The sequence below is a fragment of the Drosophila sulfurigaster genome, chromosome 3, assembly GCF_023558435.1.
Source record: "Drosophila sulfurigaster albostrigata strain 15112-1811.04 chromosome 3, ASM2355843v2, whole genome shotgun sequence".
Lineage (NCBI taxonomy): Eukaryota > Metazoa > Arthropoda > Insecta > Diptera > Drosophilidae > Drosophila > Drosophila sulfurigaster.
Window position 1 is genome coordinate 48,234,627 of NC_084883.1, and position 15,918 is coordinate 48,250,544.

At 37.5% G+C, this 15,918-nt stretch overlaps 1 protein-coding gene across 4 annotated transcripts in view; it reads left to right on the plus strand.

Annotated features, from left to right (window-relative positions):
- Positions 1-15,918, plus strand: part of LOC133841405 (uncharacterized) — a 54,565-nt gene that overhangs the window by 37,659 nt on the left and 988 nt on the right. For 2 of the 4 annotated variants that reach the window (XM_062273839.1, XM_062273841.1), the window contains 13 exons: positions 85-321; positions 387-517; positions 1,872-2,054; positions 4,252-4,281; positions 9,812-10,003; positions 10,073-10,482; positions 11,441-11,656; positions 11,719-12,052; positions 13,043-13,309; positions 13,374-13,557; positions 13,614-13,820; positions 13,881-14,082; positions 14,267-14,360. In XM_062273839.1, coding sequence (XP_062129823.1) covers positions 85-321; positions 387-517; positions 1,872-2,054; positions 4,252-4,281; positions 9,812-10,003; positions 10,073-10,482; positions 11,441-11,656; positions 11,719-12,052; positions 13,043-13,309; positions 13,374-13,557; positions 13,614-13,820; positions 13,881-14,082; positions 14,267-14,360 — 2,687 coding nt within the window. Of the gene's footprint in view, positions 1-84; positions 322-386; positions 518-1,871; positions 2,055-4,251; positions 4,282-9,811; positions 10,004-10,072; positions 10,483-11,440; positions 11,657-11,718; positions 12,053-13,042; positions 13,310-13,373; positions 13,558-13,613; positions 13,821-13,880; positions 14,083-14,266; positions 15,410-15,918 lie in introns of all 4 variants that reach the window. The other 2 variants (XR_009894301.1, XM_062273840.1) reach the window with 2 other exon arrangements.

The following is a 15,918-nucleotide window of genomic DNA, read 5'->3' on the forward strand; positions in this document are numbered from 1 at the left end:
AAATCCTTTCTTGCCGCAACAGGATTGCCTTTGACTCCAACTCCTTTGACTTGGACTTTCATTGCTTTCTCTTTTCTTTTGCAGAGCTTAACCAGTGGCACAATCGAAGCAGTCTGCTCAGCCAACAGCAGCAGCAGCAACAACAACAGCAACAGGGAAGTCAGGATGATTTTACCAGCTCGAGCGGCGCTCGTTCGGATCGTTATGGTCAGGACTTTAGTTTGTTCAGCGCATATGCGAATAATAAAACCTTCATGGACTCGCTGGAAAAACCGCTCATCAAGGACGAACACAACTACACGGAACCCAAGTATTATTTGGGTAGGTGAAAGAGTGAATTTATGGCACTTTAAGGATTGTTAATTGTTGTTACATTTTTGTTATAGGCGACCTCATACCCGGCACATATTGTTCACGCATCTTTAGCGACTGTGACAAGAAACCGTGTCGCCTGCAATCGCCAAACTATCCGGGCATCTATCCACGGAATCTCACCTGCTACTATGCTGTTCGACAGGTGCGTTCCACATGGTGTCACTAAGCTAAGGTTGTCCCCTGTCCCCTCCTCTCATCGTTGTCAAAGGTTAGCGCCTCATTATGGCCACCTCACTCAGCTTCTCAACCTCAGCTGCTCATCTGCGCATTAATGCCGCCCACATTATCTTCAGGCTCGTAAAAATGCCACAAGCAAAAGACAAAAACCACAACAACAACAAAAACGAGAGCGAAAAATTATACGCGGAAATTTCTTTTGGATTGACAAAGTTGAAAAGTCGCACAGGCAAAAGAATGCTGAGAGTCGATTTAAAAGCAATTTACATTCCAAAATAGAACGCGCTTTTATTATAATTAACTGCGGCTGCGGCTAAAGTAGATGAGAGTGTGTGTGTGTCTGCAAGGATTCTGCAGTAACTCAAGTCGTAAAAAGCATTCAGAGGGTGCTCGACATGTGCTTAGCATTAATGTCCTGCTGCGTATTACAATAAATGTACATTATTAACCTTTCACATCTGCTAAAGCAAAGCAACAGGGTTTAGCTTTAGGCTGAGGGTTTATTAATGCGTATAATTTAATTATACACTTAAACTTTTTAACCTCGTCAAGTTGTTTTAACACTTTTAGATTTGCAATTTTCGCATTAATAATTTCAAGTTGTTTCTTATAAAGTTGCTTAACAATTTTGTTACGTTATCACAGATAAATCTCTCTTTCTTTTTGCACTTATACTTAACCAAGCACTCACCTTTAAAATCGTTTATATTCGAAGCGAATTCTTTTGATAATTTTCTTAGCTAAAATGTTTATGCTGCTCATTATAGGTTTAAATATTTATTGAATTGAACTCTTGATTCTCATTAGGGCAACAGCATTTAAATAAAACTTTAGCATAAATAAATTAATTCTCAAAATGCAATAAAATACAATCATAAAGGCAGCTATTCAAATCGAACTTTAGCATTAATTAATTATTGTTCAAATTCAACAAAAAAATTGCGTTGGAGATTTATTAAATTGAGCTATCGTTGCTGCTTAATGCAAAGTAATTTAAATTGAACTTTAACATAAATTAATTAATTTGCAAAAAGGGAAATAAATACTGATAAAGCTCGCTAGCAAATCACCCACTCAATTCCTCTTAAAAGTCGTAAACATGCTTTGAAAATTCTCTTGAAAATCTGCAAAAGTAATTTTAAGCCATAGATTTAAATAAATTGAATGACTTAAGAAGCAGTAACTTAAGCTACTCCAAGTCGAAATCGTTGTCGCAGTTGTCGCTGTCATGTTTTCTGTAATGCAACTCTCTGGCCCTATGCTTTGTAGTATTTATGGTGAAAATCAGTTCATTAATTTGCATTTAATTGTGTTCGCAGCACGATGTGCCCCATGGCAAACATGCGCTGATACTGGTCAAACAGCCCAAGGGGAATCTGGTGTGGATCTCGACACAGGAAACGGCGAACAGCAACAAAATGTCCTCGGCAACATCTGGCGGCGACAAGGATAAGAAATTTGAGCCGAGGCTGAAAACATGGAACGACTGCGATTACATTCAGGTAATTAAATCTGCCTTCAAAATGCACTTTACTTTGTTCTCTTCCTTTCCTCTCCTCTCTCGCTCGCTTCTATTGCCTCCGTCCGTCTTCAGTCTTTAGTCCGTTGGAGTCACTAGATGTCCGTTTTGTCTGTCCATTTGTCTGTCTGTTGGTTGGCCCCAAGGCGCGTTGCGTTGGCTTGCAATGCCAACAACTTTAACGAGCGCACCACGGTATAAAAATTACTTCCTCTGTTGGCCAATGGCCGGCAAACAGGACACTGGACACAGGACCAGGAGCCGAAACTGCGCAAAAAACGACAAATTGAAAATGAAAGAAATGAAAGACAAAACTGGGAAAAATCTGTTGTTTGACCAGCTTCCAACCAACGATCCAACTCACACTCAATGTCCCAGTTCTCACTTCCAACTGCAACGTATGTCCTGCGTCCTGTGTCCTTTTCCTCCCAACTCTTAACCCTTCCCATCCATCCATCCGTCTTTCTGTCTGTCTGTCCATTCAACATTGCCTTGAGCTTCGATAGGCTTCAGTGTGAATCTGTGGGAAGTGTTAATTTCGTAGCCTCTTTGTTTGTCATTGTCCACGGGACATGCCGGACACTCCTGGCAGCTCCAGGATCTCTTCAAATTCCTCCTCATATACCAGTATATATAGCGAGTAAACTTTAAGCTGAAACACGTAACTTTTGACTGAGCTCTTAATGAGTGCCCAAGTCAACAGCAACAAGAAAAATACAGCAACAACAACTGCAAAAAAAAATGTAGAACAACAAAGAAAAGCAGAAGCTGAAGCATAGAGAAGAGATAGAAAATTAATGGAATTTTCATTAGTCCCAAGTGCTCTCTGTGTGATGTATGAGGGAAAACAAATAAATCTGAGACATTGAATTGCAAAAAGATTGCTTAAAATTAAAATCCAAGTTGAGCTCTTTTCTCACACAGATGTCGAGTGCAAATGGATTAGAGCTCTGCTTTAATAAAGATAATACAATAATAGCAATTAGTCGAGGAAGAGAAAGCTTTTATAAGAGATACATATTATTTAAAGTGAGAAACGAAAAGAGAATGAAAGAGTTGGATTCAAAATAGTTTTACAGCTTTTCTTTTTACAAAGAACATTTCAAAGAAAAAATTTAATTATTTTGTAATCCGAAAAGAGCTGAAATAAATAAAAGAAAATACCACGATAATATGGTTAAATGTTAATTCAATAATGACAAATAACCAAAGAAGAGCAACTTTTTAAAGGAGATATTCTATAAAGTGAGACACAAAAAGAGAAAAGAAGAGTTGGATTTGTAATAGTTTACAAAAATAGTTTTATTGCTTTAAAGAACTTTTTAATGCAAGCATGTAGATAAAAATTTATTTTATATTCTGTATAGACAGGATCAAAAGGGAAATACCAAGATAATAATGCAAGCGATAAAAAAATAATTATAAGTAGTGAAAAATGAGAAAGCTTATACCTAAGATATTGTATAAAGTAAAAAATGAAAAGAAGAAATTGCAAAACTACTTATAAAGAAAGGAAAGAACATTTTAAAGACATTATGAATATTAAGAATAGTTCTTTTATATCATATATAGATTCTAAAGTAATAAATAAAATACTGAGAGTATATACTAGATTAGTAAAATAACAGAGAGTTTAGAGAAAATATATCTTAAGCATAAAGGTAAAGTTTGATTACGAAAAGTTTACAAGAAATAGTTTCACTGGAAAGTTTTTCTATAATTTAAAATAGATCAAAATTCACTTAAATTGAGAAGGTATTCAATAAAATCACAAAGAAACTAACAAAAACATTTTAGAAAGTAAAGAAAAAATTATATTAAACCATTTCCTAAAGAAAACTTCCAAGGAAGTTGATTTGAGAAAAAGAAGAACAGTTAATTTAGAAACTTTTAAAAACTAAGCGTAAATAAGAAAAAGGTTGTTGTTAAAAATATAAAATAGGATCAATCCCTCTATATTTTCAATCTCTTATATCTCCATATAGACAAGTAATCGACTCGTTTTTGACCCTTTATAAAATTCATTCTTTAGTCGCTGACTTGAACGTCGACACCTCATTTAGCCATTTGATTGCACCCTGAAAATTAACTATTATAAGAAAGTTTGACTATATAGAAAACTATATTGTATATATCGCTATATTCTTTATATATGTATGTGTGTATATTTTCTCTAATAGGAAAATGTAAAACCCAAATGGAAATCAACGGTAAAAACTAAATTCTCGATAAATGCAAACAAAAATTCAGTTCTTCACATAAAAGAAAATCAAAAATTTAGTCGTAGCGTCACAAGCACGTTATCTAAGTATAATATCACCATATTCCACCACCACCTTCACATCCTCATTCCTCACACACCCCGTCCAAAAAAAAAAAAAAAAAAAAACCGAAGAACTCCCGTCCACAGATCTATTAGCAATAATCTTTAGCAACAATTGTTTGTCATCTTTTGCTATTGCAAACAATTAATCAGACACATGCACACTATAAACACACACAATCACACTCACACACACACACATAGACTCGCACACAAAAGAACATTCATTGAATGGCGATAGATGAGAGATAATGTATTCATTATATGGCGGGGATCTCGGGGCAAACTCGTCATTGGATTTATATTAATGAACACTCGACACGCACATCATAAATCGCACAACAAAAGCGCGTCCAGCGGAAGAGGGACGTGGGAGGGGGGATAAATTGGAGCGGATGAGGGGAGGGGAGTGAAAAGTCTCAGTCTCCACTTCAATGCATGGACGTGCTCTAGGCTTATGTAAATTGTGTGTAAATTATTGCCACGAGCACAATTCATCTAATGCACGCCGAGGCACGCCTTCAGCCTCCTCCCTCAATTCTCCTCCGCCCCCTTCAGCCTTCCAGCTCCTACCAGCTGTTCCCTTATTGTGTCCCCTGCTTCGACATTCAATCCAGCTCATGAATAGCAGCTAGCTTTCCCTTCCGGCCAGCAACTTCTTCAAGCCAACGAGGGATGAACGTTTGGCAAGTTCGTTGCAGGACATTTCACTCCACTTTGTAGCATGCCACTTGCCGCCGTGGCGACTCCTCCTTCTCCTCCTCCCTCAGCCCGCTGCTATTTGCCTTGAATTAGCACTAAAATGTTTTGACAACCAGCGAGCCAAGCTGCATCCCGACCATTTGAGGGCCTTTTTCCCATTTTCCTTTTCGCTTTTCCTCGCTTCCTCGCAAAAAGCCACAAAAACTACATGCGAGGGAGGTTCGAGCAGTAGCTTTGTTGACATAAAAAGAGTGTGGCTTGAGTTGTTAGCACTGTAACAGGAAATAGAGAATGTCACTACTAGTTTGTAGTAGCTCGAGGGGCGACTTAGATGTTATTGAGGAAGCTTTCGAACCAATGAATGCAGTGAAAACTCTGTTGACCGCAAGCCGTCGAAGAATATTTGATTGTGTATAGAAAAATGTGGATTTGTAAAATGGTTTTTATGGCCAAAGCAAAGATAAAGTTAATTAAAAAGTATCCACAAGAAGATTCATAGATTGAGGAAGTTCTCACTGTTCTCAAATAGTCTTCAAGAAGCTATTTAATCTTTATATAAGATGATGAATTGTCTGACAGAACTATTAAATCTCAATCACAGCGGTAAATGTAAGGAGGCTGCAATTTTTACGTGCAATTGAAATTCTCATGGCGAACTTTTTATTCTTTATACAAAACGTGGTTTGTTCTTTCGAATTTACTGACAGAACTATTAAAGCTCTTCCGAAATGGTAAAAACTAGAAAACTGTAGTTTTTACACAATGGGCGACATTTCACCATGCAATAAGGCTGGGTTTTTTTTTTTTTTAATTCCAACTTATAGCTCACATAGCGCTATTGCGACATTGAAGAAACTAAATTGTCTTTATAAGCCAGCTTATACAAACAATGAGACTTATAGGGACGTTGAAAAATCGGTTCTAAAACTATCTTCAAGCAATTCTTTAAATTTCTATGAAATTAATTTCTTTTTGGAATGAAATGTTCTCATTATCGGGCATGCTCCGGTTTTCACTTTCGGTTTTCGTTTTCTTCTTTCGAATTGCAAATCGAGAAAATTTGACTTGCCGAAATAAAAAGTACATCCCTTTTTCTATATTAAATCGGATCTTATTTGGAAAAGGAAAAAAAGTAGTTGACTCTTTGGTTTATTGTCGTTCTTTTGAGACCGCTAGAACATCAATTAGGCTTGTACTTATTTCTTTGCAAAAAAAGACAAAAGGCAAATATATTTCAGGGGAAGCATAAATAAACTATGCAGGATAAAAATATCCTTATGTGAGTTCTATCCACGCAGGAAATTGGACATACGAAAGACATTTTTTCGCGTTGTTTACTTTTGACCAAAACACGAAAATCTCGGTTTTGGTTCCAAAACGAAAACCAAAAGTGAAAACCGAAGCATGCCTGTATAAATTACTTTAAACGTTTAATTAAATAAACCATATAAGTTTGGGCATTATTCTTAGGAAGGTCGTTTAATATTTTTCACAAAAGTAGCGAAGAAAAACAACAAATAATTGTTAGTGGCGTTATTGAAACGATAATATATAAAAGTATTGGTGTTAATTTGAATTATATCTGACCTTTTTAAACAAACAAATACATGAAATTAGAAAACAACTTAAATTCAAATATTCATATTAAAGATGCAAGTGAAAAAGCCTTGTCTACCAGCTCTCTTTCTTTTTCAACCAGTCTTAATCAATTTTCTTCTAATTAAAACTAGTGACAGCTGTTCTAAGCGAGGCACGTTTGAGTTAATTGCCGTTGTACTAACAAAGTAACTAAAGTCTAAGGCAAAGTGTTGTGGCAACCCACGCACTCTGCGTTTTGCTACCCAGAACACGAGTGTCGTCGCAACCCTCGCTTGTTAATTCCATGCGACTGTCGCCATTAAATGCTCGTTGTCCTGGGACCAGGATCAGCGCCCCAATCTTAGGCGAATCGTGCTCGCTCTCGTGGCGTCCAGAAAACACTTTTTGGGCATTCAAAAAGTGCTGCAAGGACAGAGAACTGCAGCTAACAAATTGTCCTGAAGGCTGGCGATTTTCACTCTTCTCTTTTTTTTGTTGGTTGCGCTGTAAGCCAAAGCCAAAGTGTTGGGCAGTTTTTGGATGCGGCATGTGTGAATAATCGCCGCAAAGGCAGATGAGAAAAGCGATGAGAACACACATGTGTTGCCTCCACTATTTGTCCCTCTCTCTCTCACTCTCTTTCCCTCTCATTCTCACTCTGCTCTACTCTTCCTTTTTTGTTGCTTTGCCTCTTCAACAATTTATACGTATCGCTGCCACGCTTTCAATAAATTTGCGGTGCTCTATTACCTGATCCTGTTTGCGGTTGTGGCATGCAACATGGCTGTATGCGTGTGTGTGTGTGTGTGTGTGTGTGTGTGTGTGAGGCTGTTGGGCCTTGGGCTGGTTGAAACCTCAGTTAAATTAATGCTAAAGTTGTCAGCCACAAAACTAATTTGTCATGCGTGGCCAAAAGGTTGAACATGGCAACCGAACACAGCCACCTGCGGCACATGTCGCTTTCCGCTTGCCACATGCCACATGCCGCATTCCTCGCAGCCAGTTGCCACTGACCACGCCGCACACTCAACTCCCTCTCTCTCCATCTCTTTCTCTCTCGAGTGTGAAGTGCAAAAAGCGGAGGCTCAACTCAATTAAAATGCATGAAATTATGCAAAAATATCAAAGCAATGCCGAACCACACTCCAAAACACACACAAAAACAATCCCACACACACACACACACACACATAAACACGGACACACTCAAATACACACACAGCAAAGAGACACAGCAATCAGCTAATGCCACGTTTATGCGTCCACCGAATTCATGAATTCAAAATGAGGACTTTATTCTAATTGCATAAATTGTCGGCAGCATTACTTAAAATTGTGTAAAGACAGTTCTTAACTAAGAATGTTAGAAATGACAGGGAAAGCGAAAGCTTAGTTTATACTTTCGTATAATTCCTGAATTTAAATGAATAAATTAGTTAAAGAAAGTTATTAGAAAGAAAATAACAAATAATTAAGCATTGCAAAATCTGAAAACTATTCTATTTATTTTAAATTCTATGATGACTCATAAATATTTTTTAATCTTTTAATATACTAAAAAATACTATCAAGTCTACTCGACTGTGAGATACTCACTTCCCGTTCTCAGTAAAAGCAAAACAATATCTTAGTTAGAGAATATATTCTGAATACTGAATATCTTACTGAAAACGCTAAAAACTATATTATTTATTTGGAAGTCCATTAATTATAAAAAAAAGAGAAAGCCACAGCTGAGTCTGCTCGACTGTGAGACATCGCTACTCGTTCTCAATAAATTGTAAAAAGTTTTCTCTTAGCGTTTGTTGCTAATTCCCTTTACCCTGTACCGTTCTAAAAATATACTCATATAACTGTGTTAGAGAATTTGGTATTCAAAAAGAAAGCGAAGAAAGGAATGTAAACATATTGACTCAAATTTGAAAACTATGCAAAAAACTATATCACAGCAAACACTGTTCCCCAAAAGTATTATCCACCGATGGATGTTTCCAGAATTTGTTTTTTGAGTATTACGAAATCTTTGTCATTTATTTGTTACGCACTTCTCAATACACCTAATAGACTCACGCTCTTTTCAACTACTTGGTCTAAACAATCTTATTTTATTGCAAAACAAACTCTTGTTCATAAATTTTGAATTTGCAACTGTCATTTAAATTCTAGATGTTAATCTATTATTATTCTATGTAGTATATATTCAACTTTGAGCTACGAAAATAGCCGTTAATTAATTAGTTCCATATAAGTTAATTCAACTATTAATTGTGTATTGAATACATTAAATCAAAATGAATAAAACTTTAAATTAAGTGATTAGTAATTAAACAAAAATTCAGATTAGAAAATACTAAAACGCTTTCATTAGCCACTAATGAAATCAAAAATTAAACATTGAGCAAATCGATGTTAAACGAAATTTAGCCGCTTAACACGTCTTTCAACCACAAACTTCTCGAACAGCAGCTGAAACGTCTGTCACAGATTTGGCAACATCTTTTAGATGATATCGAGGCAATCTTGGCCTCCAACGAAACTTTTGATGCGTCCATAAAGAAGGGTCATAAAAGCATTTGCAGCGAGCGAACGAACGAAACTTAAAATCAGCTTTAAATGCCGCAAACGCTTTGACCTTTTAGCAGGGATTAGTTAGCGAGAACATCACGTATACGCCTAATGGGCCCGCAGGGTAGCACACAAACACACACTCACACACAAACCACACACACTACTCTTTGTACACTGAGCACAAGAAGTAAGCACACACTCACACAGAGCGTTTAGAGCAGCTGCACTTAAAGACAATTTCTTTTCGCTAGCCCCGAAAATTTCGCTCTCTCTCTCTCTCGGTCTCTCTCTGACCATCTCTCTGTCTCTCTCTCTCTCACTTAGTTTGTGTAAATGTTTTGCCCGGACTTTAGCTGACCTTTTTTTTAGAGGCACATGGAACAACATTTCCATTTCACATTTGTCGTTCGTTCGTTCTTTTTGTATTTTGGTTTTTCGGTTCGGTTTCTTTTTTGGTCATTCATTTCGTGCTCTCCTCATGCATCTCTCTCTCTCTCTCTCTCTCTCTCTCTCCCACTCTCGCGCTCTCTTTCTCTACTTTGCACACACATTCCTCCCGACTGCCGCAGGACTACGTGACCGTATACGATGGCTACACCACACGTGACCCCATCATTTTGAAGTTCTGCGGCGGCGGTCAGGCTGTGCCCGCGGCTGTCTCCAGTGGCCCCGAGCTGTTGGTCGAGTTCAGCACGTCGCCGTTTGGCACCTTCACCGGCACCTCATCGCAACTGCTGCCGCTCTACGGTTTCCAGCTGGAGGTAAGACTGAAAACACTTGCACCCCACAATTTCCTCCCTCACAACGTTTCACTTTATTTACACTCTCAGGTTGAGGTGCAATTTGTCGACATACAAAGTCCAACGTACTCGAAGAACAAGAAACCCTGCGAGTTCTGGATTCGAGGCGCTGGTCGCGGCATTCTCGAGAATCCCAAGCACTCGCTGGCTCCCAACTCGACGTGTCTCTATCATCTCCAAGGCATGGGCGTCTTCAAGACCTTCGATCATCTGAGTTTGTCGCGTCGCACCAACAGTCCTTCGAGTATGCATCAACCGTTGTCCCGCTTCAAGGTCTGGATCTCGGTGCTCAAGTTCAATTTGGATCCCGAGTTCGGGCAGATCGATGAGACTTCGGTGGGCGCCATTGGTGTGCTGCAGACCCAGGAGGATTGCAGCGGCATGCTCCGCATCTGGGATGGAACGCTCCGCGACGCTCCAGTCTGCAAGGATCTCAACTGGTGAGTAGAAGGATTAGACTTAGATTATTAGAGTTACTATTATGGAATAAGGTAGTTAAAGAAAAAAGAAGGGAATGCCAGCATTATATTTTATTTATTTAACATAAAAAGAGTTGCTAAAAAAAAAACGAGACTGTTTAAAATATATTTTAATTAAAAGAAAGAAAAAAATATATATATACACATATACTCTATATACAAAAAATTATAGAATATAGTAAAGAAAAGGCTTGGAAGTAGTAAGTCGAGGACACAGCAGTGACTGTTAGGTGTGTTTTCGTTACATTTACATTTTTACAACTCCCATCACATTTTGTTCTCAAAATTAATCATTGACCCTTTTTAAAGTTTTTTAAAATGAGGTAATTTTGAAGATATAGTACATACAATAAAAATTACAGTATGTATTTATGATTCCTAAAAGATTGGTTGCAATCAGATAAAAATTATAGAAGTTATTTAAGAAATATTTTTGCCTACTTGCCTACTTCGAGTCTTAGTTGCTTTGGCTGACTGTCTGGTATGTTTTAGTGCTATATGGTATATTTTGAATGTAGTACTATATTGTACTATATACCAAATACAATTTGGTATATTTTAATATTTTTGTTGTATATTAGTTTGGTATATTTTAAGAATAATACCGTACTGTTTTGCCTTTATTCAAAATGAGTAGCAGGTATCTCACAGTCGAGAACACTCGACTTCTTACTTGTTTAAATCAATAATAGCTTATTTAGCCTTCTGGCCATCCGTCTATCCACCTACATAAACGCATATATAATATATATTAGAAACTATTATACATATCTATAGTTACACAAAGATGCAAAGAACTTTAACAATGTATTTTGAAGTTACTCACTTCTTAAATTTGTCAAACCTTTATAAAATGAATAGTAGACATCCCATATTCGATCTTACTCATATATTAATCCTTGTTTCTTCCTGTTTGCAGCATCAGTGAAACAAGCAGCTACTCCGCCTTGGGACACTATTCGCACAACACCACGAATGTCATCGCTCGCTTTTGCCGAGGCACAATTCCACGCACCTGCGACAGATCAAACATCAATGAAACCTACGCGCGTCCCTGCACCATCTCCGAAAGCTATGTGTCCAGTAGCGATGCTATCACGCTCGAGCTACGCAACACCGAGTCCACAGTGCTCAGGTGAGTTGAGTAATTGAAAGGTTAATTTTGAATTGTTGAATTACATCAAAGTCTGCTTTTAGACCGCTGGACTTTAAACTAAAGTACGAGTTCATTGATCTGCATCAGGACGGTTTGCCTCAAGGTGGCGGCGAACTCGACTGCAATCGCAAGTTTGTCAGTAGCCTCATGGATCGCAAGGATCCGGCCATTTTCCGCAGCGTGCGGAACATCTTTCTCTTTGGCCGAGGAGGCACTCGGCATCTTAAGTGCGTCTATCGCTTTGAGGCGTTGCGTGGCGAGCGAGTGAGAATCAAGCTCCGTAAAGTGACCACGTCGAATCGTCCTTGCTACGCACGTCTCGACGAGGACATCAATCGTTCCTTCTGCTACGGCGACACCAATGTGCGAGTGGAGGTAAAGTAGAGATTAGGTTTCATTGATTAAAATTAAAAGGTGTGAGTGGGGTGAATTATAATACTATATTGAAGAACAGCCCATAGATCTTTTCTACTTCACATAATAATTACAGTCGTAAAAGGGAATTTACTTAAGGATAGTGAGTTCTTAATGATAAAGATTCGTTTAGAAGAAGTCAATATAAAATCTGATGATAATACACCTTGAAGAACAGGTCTTCGACATTTTATATTTAATATATAATAATATGAATCGTTGATGACAAGGCTAACTACTCCATTAAAGGAAGGCATGAAAAAAAAACTATTGGAAATAGACCCTGAAATAAAAACACTGTACTTTTTTACTCAAAAGTAGAATTGTAATATTATCAGGAAATTTATTTAAGAAACAAGAAAATATTAGCTTAGATCAGTAGAGATCATTTAAAGAAATCTTGGATATAGAATCCAGAAACAACCTAGAAGTCTTTTTTTGTTTAACTCATTCTTTTATGTTTATATATTTGCTAATTACTTAGCACTTAATTGGTTAAACGTAAATATATTATTATATATAAGAAATGAATTTAAGTATTGCGAGTAACAAAAAAGTTTTCATCAGAGTAAAGCCATAAAAGAACCATTGGAAATAGAGTCAAGGAAGAATTAAGTATTTCAGTAGAAGTAACCTAGATCTATCTTATATATTTACTTATTATTCTATATACCATATAGAAGCCTTAATTAAGAAATCAGGTGAGAATTAAGTATTTTAGTAGAAATAACCTAATCCTATCTCCCTTATAGATTTTTGAATTAAAAAATTAATGTAAATATTGAGAAAAGTTTAGACCATAGCGAAAATGATTTGCTCAGAGCAAAGCGATAACGGAAATAGAGTCAGAAAAGAATTAAATATTTCAGTAGAAGTAGCGTAGAACAACCTTATACATTTAGTTACTATCTTATCATACTAATTTCTTTGCTAATTGTTTCTTCCTTATAGATCTTTGAGCGTCCTTATCCGGATTCCATATTGTTGCATCGCGGTTGCGTTTGCAACTCATCGAATCAGACGCATTTGCCTGTGGAATACACTTCAACAGGACGCGATGTGGAGGTGCACTTCATAGCGCACAACATGACGACGCTGGATGATCCTGATACGGCCAACTTCGAGGGAATGTTTGAGTTCGTGAAGGCGCCAACCAGTTGCAAAGATGGCAGACGCAAGTTCGGACCGAGTGGCACCATTGACATGACTTTTGGAGATGTAAGTGAAGTCTATATGATTTAAATTGCAGCAATTTAAAGTGTTTCTTCCATCCTCCCAACAGATTGAATGTCGCTCTCGACCCTGGTTGATAGAACCTTCCAATGGCAACAAGTTTCTGTATGTGCGCCTCAAGGCCATCTTTCTGAGCAGACACAATCCGAAGAAGACGCTGAATGCGACTTATTTACAGACCAACAGTTGGTTGTGTGAAACAAAGTCACGCGTTGTGCTTACTACATCGGAAGGTAAGTTTTAAAGGAACTACAATTGCATTTTATTTAAACAAAGTCTCCACTTTCAGGTCTCACCATTGTCGCCTGTCCGTTGAGTCCCGATTCGAGTGCGTACGAGTTTGTGGAGATCTTTAGCTCCGGCTGGAATGAACGTCCCAATTTTGCGCTCATTAATCGCTCCAAAGCCATCAGCGTTGAGTTTCTGCGTCCCACGAATGGCGAATTCACCTTCAACTGGATGGAGTTGGTGCCACGACCCACGCTCAGCATAGCTGGTGAGTTTGTCTGGACTGCAACTTGTATTCCTTTTTGTAATCCGGTTTATTGTATTACAGAGGATTGTCAGTTCAAGTGTGCCGAGCTGGGCGCCTGTGTGAATGCGAGCATTTGGTGTGACGGCATCCGGCATTGTCCTTCCGGCGATGATGAGGCCTTCCTGCAGTGCTCCGCTCTGATGAAACTACCCGCCGAAATACTTGCCACACTCTGTCTCATCTTTGTGCTCTCGTGTTGTGCATTCGCCGCCTTTGCTTACAAGTAAGTTCGCTACCAACTGGAGATGGGAGAGAGAGTGCATTCGGATATTCTTAGAAGAACTCAACACATTTCTAAACAGAATAGGAAAATGTTTGTCAAGGAGCTTAGCTCAAAACTTGGCATAAAATAAGATATACATTTAAACCTTCATCAACGCTTTTGCTAATCAACTTTTACTCTACAGGAAAATCAAACGGAAACTTCGCGGTTCTTCGGTGCTGCAGACGCGACTCAAATCGCTCAGTTCCATGGATACGGCGGTGTTGGATGAAAAGGAGGTGATTTGCTGACAAAGCGACAATTCTGTGCGTTATGTTGAGATCGATCGTGTGACCACGGTCTGATGCTCGACGGCCCCTAACGTACAGAATTGTGCCCCGGAACTGAAACTGAAAACAAAAAAAATGATACAGAAACTGAAACAGAAAATCAAACAGATATCGAAGCGAAACGCAACAAGAAAAGGCATCAAAAACCACAACCAAAACCAAAAACAAAACCAAATCCAAATCAAAAACCGAAATCAAACTCGTTCACCTGTTTTTAAAATGCATTTAAGGAAGGAGAAAAAGAACCGCTAACGAAATTGAGGAAAGATTTTCATTTCGTATTTAAAACTCTGGTTTTTTTAACATATACTTATATATAAATCTATATATTATATATACAGATATTTGGTAGATCTTGATGAGGCAAAATCCCCCGCGAGTTGATCGCAATTTTTATAAGCAATTTTTCTAGGCCTGAAAATGATTTTTTCATATAGCATATGATGTATGTGTGTGCGTTTTTTCTATATAATTTCACGTGCTCAGTTGTTATACGGTCGGAATACTTATTCCACACACTGTACATAAGTATACAGACGGATAAATGTGTAATGTGTAGTGTTTAGTTCAAATCAATCAAAAAGAGATGATATTCTAATCATAACTTCCATTAGGTTTTTTTTTATACATAACGGTATAACGTAAACGGATTAAAACAATTACTGATGATGACGCTCATAGACCTATGTAGATACAACTGTTTCCTAATAGCCTCTAAGTGAAGAAAATTAACGTAACTAGCCAATCGAAAGCTGACTAAGGAGAAGAAAACTCTTTCTCTTATCGTAGTCCTCTTTCTACTTTTTTGTTTTTCGTTCTGTTCCAAGTATTTTTGGGGGGGGCGTGAACTCCTCCCCCTACAGCATTTATTATGCGGCGCACAAAATAAAAAGTGAACTAATCTAAATACAAGAACAAAGTAATAAGTAAAACAAAAAAAAGGAAAAACAATTTAATAATATACAGAAATAATCTCCCAACAAAATAAAATGTAGAAAGTAAGTGAAAAAAGAAAAGAATGTTTTACATTTTAAGATTTGATGGATGCATCGTAAACATAATAAATTAGTTGAATCGAATCGAATCAAATCGATCTGCTGGATAGTCGAGAGCATATGTCAATATATACATATATGAAAACAAAAAAAGAAAAAGAAAAAAGCTAGCTGAAATATTCGTTAGTTGTTTCATAGAACGTAGCCGTAATCACAACACGCATTTACTATATATATATATATCAGCATAATTCCAACTCGTAATCTTTTTTTTTAGTATATATTATATAATTCAACTACTGATCGCAGTGCAGTTTCATTGTCTCAAATGTCACGCTCATTTGTTGTACTAAACTTGTTGTTGTTGTCTCCACTATAAATCAATATAATGTGCACAATTCGCCCACATCGGCATCGCTCACTAGTTCATCTAGCTCTCCCCCTCTTCACACCCTACAAAAAAAACAACCAAAATAAAAAAATAAATAAGATTTATTATTGCATGGTAATAT